Genomic DNA, 6,000 nt, shown 5'->3' with positions numbered 1-6,000 from the left:
TCTCAGGACGGTACAATATCGGAAAGTTCGATTCTGCTGACTGTTCTAGATGTCCCATCCTCCGGATCAAGGAGCCTTTGCGGGAATGAGAGCAGATTCACGAATGCGTTGACGCGCTCTGATACGGCGATCTATTGATGGCGGAGGAGCGGTATCGAACGACCTTGATGACGGAAAGATTTTCTTATTTCGATTATGACTGGAGGGGCGCGATCCTCGTGATAAGATTCTGATCGAGACAAGAAAATTATTCCGAGTGCGTGAGGAAGGCTTGGTCCGCTTGCTGACCTCCATCTAAAAATGACAAACCAAGCCTGCTCTCTTTGACGGGACCTTCTCGACTGCCGAGCTCTCGACGATCATGAGAAGGGTAGTTCTGTGAGGAGCGATCCTCGCTTGTAACCGCTCTACGATCACAGATAGGAGCTTTCCATTCATTGATGGACACTCCGATGACGTCGCTCTGCTGCTAGCTTCTCGATAAGAGGCACACAACAAGCGTTGCTGATAGGGGACTGGACCTTGCGCGAGCCCTCCCGATGGCTTTCTGCCCGGCATTGACCTGTTCTCTCCTCAATGAGACTCTTGACATTGGAGAAGTGCTCATTGTCGAGTGAGCTTTTTCAGCGAGACCTAAATAGTCATAAATGGGGTCATAACTCAAGGAATCACTAGGACAGGCTGGATCATGATGCCGACATTTCTCTCAATTCTGAAAGTGTTCCGTAGCTGACCTTCTTTAGCTCGCGTGTAACTTCCCTATTTCTCGCGTGATCCGTTCGCAGGATTTCCGTCTCCATGTCTCTGCAAACTCCTGATTGAGGGTTTTCTCATTCTTTATTGTTTCCCATACAGGCTCAATACATCCGGAGAGCGGACAGTAAACGACTGAGGGATGTTTTCGACAAAGTAAGCTTCCAGCATTCAGCGTATGCTCGAATGACTTTATTTGTTGTATCCTTCCGCGGCATCGTGGTGCATGATCCTCGTGCCTACAGATTCGAATGTATCTAATAAGAGCTTTCTCTCAACCAGTACGCTTCCGTGGAGAAAAACGGGGAACGATTCATGACCGCTCATGATTTCGTAATCAAGTTCCTTGGATTACTGCCCGAGCAGAATGCAAACAAAAAAAGCTTGACTCTCCTCGGAAACATTCTCGACACATCCAAAGATGGCCTCATCTCCTTCCGGGAATTCGAAGCCTACGAAGGCATCCTGTGCCATCCCGAAGCTGTATATAGGTGAGTAGAGGGTATGTTCCGTCAAGACCCAGCTTGCATCGATTCACGCCGCAGGGGGATTCCGAGAATGACGAATGTTTCCACGATTCACTGTGTGATAGAGCTCGAGCTTACCTCTTTTTCGAGAAGAAGAGTGTCACGAAGATCTTGTGCAATGATTTTCACTGCTGGTACTGTGTGTCGCATTGAGCGGGCGAATTTTCCGTCTTGCAGGACCGCCTTCCAACTGTTCGACACGGATGGATCCGGCCACGTCACGGAAAACGAATTCGAACAAATTATCAAGCATACTACCCTACACGAGAAGATCCCCTTCGATTTCAACTCCGACTTTGTTGTCCTGCATTTTGGAGGTGACCGGAAGAGAACGGTCACATATGCTGAGTTTTCTCAGGTTCTTCAAGACTTCCACGAAGAGCATGCGGTGCAAGCTTTCAAGAAGTATGATAAGAAGAAAACGGGTGCTATCACGTCGATGGATTTCACCGACATCATGCTCAGTTGTAAATCGCATCTCTTGTCGGAGGACGTCAAGAAGAACCTCGTCGCAGTTGCCGCCTCCGAACACGGAGGTCATAAGGTAGTGACTACAGAGACACGAGATGGAGTGGATTTTTCCTATTCCCAATTTTCCAATACGATTCCTCCTCGAGGCATCCAATGAGACAATTCTGTTAATGAGCTCGATTCATGCCTCACCAGGTGTCGTTCCCGTACTTTATGGCCTTCAATTCCCTCCTCGATAACATGGAACTCGTGAAGAAGATCTATTTACACTTCACGAAGGGCGATTTGCGCACTGAGATGACCAAGGAAGAGTTCGCCGCCTGTTCTCAACAAATGTCCCACATGACACCTCTCGAAATCGATATTCTATTCAATCTGTGCGGGTTTCTCAGCAACAGTAGCGGCCGTATTACATACAGTGATCTCGAGAAGGTGGCTCCCTACAGACCCACCAAGGCAGTCCTCATGAGACCCATTGCGGAGGTTAAAGCTGTTGAGGTTCGTAGCGTTTATGCGATGAGATCCTGCATTTCCATGACACTAGCTGCTCTGTCTGCTTTTCGCAACGGCAGAGTTTCTCATGAATGAAGGGTACAGAACCAGAAACGCCGTCTGAACCCCGTAGAAGTATGCCGGTCTATATATGAGCGATTCAAGCGCCAATCGAATCTTGAAAATTCCTCATTCCATCCAGAAACCCGAAGATCGAGGACTTGGTATCCAGGTCCTGGAAAGTGCCTATCGTTTTCTCTTGGGTTCGATCGCCGGGGCCTGTGGAGCTACCGTAGTGTACCCGATAGATCTCGTTAAAACTCGTATGCAAAATCAGAGGAGCGGCTCAATCGTCGGTTAGTAATGCAGCTCTGATTCGAAATCCTCATCGAGTTCTCCATACTGCATTTTCGTCATGGAACATTCCTATGCGTAATCTATGCACGCTGCTTCCAGGTGAAATCATGTATCGCAACAGTTTCGACTGCGCTAAGAAGGTCCTCCGACACGAAGGCTTGCTTGGTTTCTATCGAGGCCTCCTACCTCAATTAGTCGGAGTAGCGCCGGAAAAAGCCATCAAATTAACGGTTCGTTCCTGCTGAATTCAACAGATTGAGCCGAATCGCCGACAGTGACTTGATGCTATGATGTTAGCGTGGAAAACCGAGTTACAGACCTAACGCTGATTCCTATCGACAGATGAACGACCTTGTGCGGGACAAGTTCACGGACGAGAGAGGGAATATCCCGCTTTGGGCCGAAATGCTCGCTGGTGGCACGGTAGGTGATGCTCAGTCAGAGATGTAACTATAGCCCCGTCGGATTCGATTCTCCGCGTCGTTGGGAGAACCCGTCAAACTTGAATAAATTCGTTCATTTTCAGGCCGGTGGTTCTCAAGTGATGTTCACAAACCCGTTGGAGATCGTGAAAATCAGATTGCAAGTTGCGGGTGAAGTTGTCGGTGGGCCCAAAGTGTCCGCGTTGGGGGTCATCCGCGAACTGGGCCTCACGGGTTTATATAAGGGATCGCGAGCCTGTTTCCTCAGGGATATACCTTTTTCCATGATCTACTTCCCCGTTTATGCGCATATGAAGCTCAACTCTCAGGACAGTGAAGGTCGGAACTCCCCGTTGAGTCTTCTTGGGTCGGCATTCATCGCCGGAGTCCCCGCCGCGTACCTAGTAACCCCCGCCGACGTGATTAAGACTCGACTTCAAGTGGCCGCACGAGCCGGGCAAACGACGTACAGCGGCGTTTTAGATGCGTGCAGGAAAATTTACGCCGAAGAAGGCTTCAATGCTTTTTGGAAGGGTGGTCCAGCTCGAGTCTTCCGTTCCTCGCCACAGTTCGGCTTCACCCTCCTGACATACGAAGTTCTTCAGCGACTCTTCTACGTTGACTTCGGAGGACGCCGACCTACAGGCTCAGAGAGCAATCCGGTCGGTGACAAGCTCGTGTCTCGAAACCCAGACCATGTCGGCGGGTACAAGATGGGCCTGACGACCTTCCAGGGTGTTGAATCTAAATTCGGCCTTTTCTTGCCGAAATTCGGCTAAGTTGTCTGCCACCGTTTCCGTCTCGATCGGGACCTTCACATAGAGGGATGAGGGATGACACCGACGTCGATTATCAGATCTTTGGGTTTGAGAGAAGCTGACAGCGGTAGCTCCACGAGTGAGATCTTCTAGCTCACGGGACAAGGTTCCGAAACCTCTGAAAGCTCCTAACTGGTCACAGGGATTCAAGAATACAGCGAAAGATATTCGGTCGGCGATCTCTGAACGGATCTTGCTGTCAATTCGCGTTAGCGCGACAGAAAATCCGTTTGAAAGATTCAGATCGCAATAATGATTTTCTGGAGGTCCTTCGTTGTGCAGGACGGAGGTGGTCTCTGTGATGCCTTTCAAGTCGAGATCATCGTTTTCGCCGCTGTTGCCTAATGACCGAATCTGTTATGAACTTTTACATTGTTCGTATGCATTTTCCGCATACCACTTCATGAGACGCCCACGAGTTAGGAAACAAGTACAAGTGTGTTAGATTATGCGCAAGGAACGAATGTGATGGAATGACAACTGGAAAATTGAAGTGAAGAATCCGGGATAGAAATAATTTTGAGAACTCAGAGAAACGAATGAAGCCATGGACCGCTCCCGAAACGAACGACATGTCGTATCAGTCGACGCAAAAGTTCAACCATGTAATCCGACTTCCAATCACCAGTGAGATGACGGCATTGTGCGGAAGATATGAACAACTTTAGCTATACACTTTGTAGTCCACCTATTCGCGAGCGAGAGATTAGCCAAGGCAAAACAGTGAGTTCTTTATACAAGAGCGGAGGAGGTCTCCACTGTATCGTAGATCTTTACATCTGCCTTGCAGTGAACGTATACGTGTGTAGCGGCTCATGCGATTTCAGTCTCGGTAGCTAATATCGCTGTCAGGATTGAGGGAGCTGAAACAGGCAGAGCGTCGAGCGGACGAACAGACGGAGCGGCGAGCGTGAGACCCTGGAGTCGGTCGCTGAGCTCTCGCTAGATAGCTGTCCAGCTGTAAGTTCGCCTCCAAGTGCTACGTGGGCAAACGACACGACGTCGGCTCGAATAATATCAGAGACTTCTGGATCGTTTCATCGATCCGGCCCCGAATTATCAACGGAACGAAACTGGAGCTGCGATTGATGTGATAGGTCTCCGGGATTCTTTTATATTGTCTGTATTGTTCGTCAAGGTGCAGACCAAGGTTTTTCCTATCATGGTGCGAATGCTAATGTAGTAGACATCGAAACTCTGTGTAAATAAATGTTTCGTTCGACGTTTCCCGAATCCCTTGTGCTTGCTGGACTCCGGCGGAACAACTGCGACGAAGATGCTCGTCGTGTTGAATAATTCTCCGGATATGAATCAGCTCAGCAGCAAACCAGCGGCGCACGCTACTGTTTCCGAACGGAGTCATGACGAATTATTGGGCGGGAATTCGAACCATTCTTCAAACTTTTCAATTCAAAAAACTCTTTTCCTTGGCTTGGTTTTCGAGAGAATAGTCTCCTCATTGGGTCCCTCGTCTTATAGGAGCAAGAAGAGTTTGCAGCGATACAAAACTATGATGGTGCAATTCAGGAGAGAGTCCGGAGGGTGTATCCACGGCTAACTCCCCGATGGATTCGGACGGGAGAATCGGCACGTCGCGGCATGGGGTTGCGTCACCGTGTCCCCGAGTTACCGTATGAGCCCGAGCCTAACAATTAGAGCACGCAGACTCACTCTGGTATGGCTTGTTCCAAAAAAATAATATAGTTGCGGGAACTCGAAGGCGTGCTTGATTCGAGGAGGCCCCTCCTCAAATTCAATATTCAACGGCATTGCGAGGTGTTCCAAGTTCATTTCGGTACCAGAACGATGGTCACGACTGATGGGTGCAATCGTTCTGAAACAGTTCCCTCTCAGACGACTAAAATGGGCGGATCGACGTGCTTCCCATTCTGCTCCGGATATTTCCATCCGCTCGGATGTCGATGTGAGCGCTGCGCTCTCTCCGAATCACTCTTTGTCGAGCTAAATGTGGGAATACGTGACATCGTTCGGCAGTCTCGGTGCATTGGAGGAGCTCCTGTCCCGTAGGAAAACCCCACGAGAGCAAATCTCTCGCTGAGCTCGAAGAAGAATAGGTACTTTGGAGCTCCCGTGAAAGTTCCTCCAGCTCGGGTTCCGGTCGTTTTCTCGCCGAATTCTGGAGGTTCAGGGAGGAGAAAG

At 49.4% G+C, this 6,000-nt stretch overlaps 1 protein-coding gene across 1 annotated transcript; it reads left to right on the top strand.

Moving 5' to 3' along the window:
- The first annotated feature begins 861 nt into the window (after positions 1–861).
- Positions 862–4,408, top strand: aralar1 (calcium-binding mitochondrial carrier protein aralar1). Its single transcript, XM_018639671.1, has 8 exons — positions 862–909; positions 1,036–1,244; positions 1,458–1,824; positions 1,947–2,249; positions 2,446–2,599; positions 2,700–2,830; positions 2,943–3,023; positions 3,127–4,408. Exons 2-8 carry the CDS (start codon positions 1,069–1,071, stop codon positions 3,799–3,801), a joined length of 1,887 nt encoding a protein of 628 aa, XP_018495187.1. The 5' UTR covers positions 862–909; positions 1,036–1,068; the 3' UTR covers positions 3,802–4,408.
- Positions 4,409–6,000: the final 1,592 nt, after the last annotated feature.

Source organism: Galendromus occidentalis, unplaced genomic scaffold (assembly GCF_000255335.2).
Source record: "Galendromus occidentalis unplaced genomic scaffold, Mocc_1.1 scf7180000075583, whole genome shotgun sequence".
Lineage (NCBI taxonomy): Eukaryota > Metazoa > Arthropoda > Arachnida > Mesostigmata > Phytoseiidae > Galendromus > Galendromus occidentalis.
Note: the sequence above shows the minus strand (reverse complement) of the source record. Positions and strands in the feature narration are given on the sequence as shown.

Coding starts and splice junctions, on each gene's coding strand:
- aralar1 (XM_018639671.1), top strand. CDS start 1,069: ATGACCGCTCATGATTTCGTAATCAAGTTCCTTGGATTACTGCCCGAG. Junction 2,831..2,942: donor AAAAAGCCATCAAATTAACG/GTTCGTTCCTGC, acceptor TCCTATCGACAG/ATGAACGACCTTGTGCGGGA. Junction 3,024..3,126: donor AAATGCTCGCTGGTGGCACG/GTAGGTGATGCT, acceptor GTTCATTTTCAG/GCCGGTGGTTCTCAAGTGAT.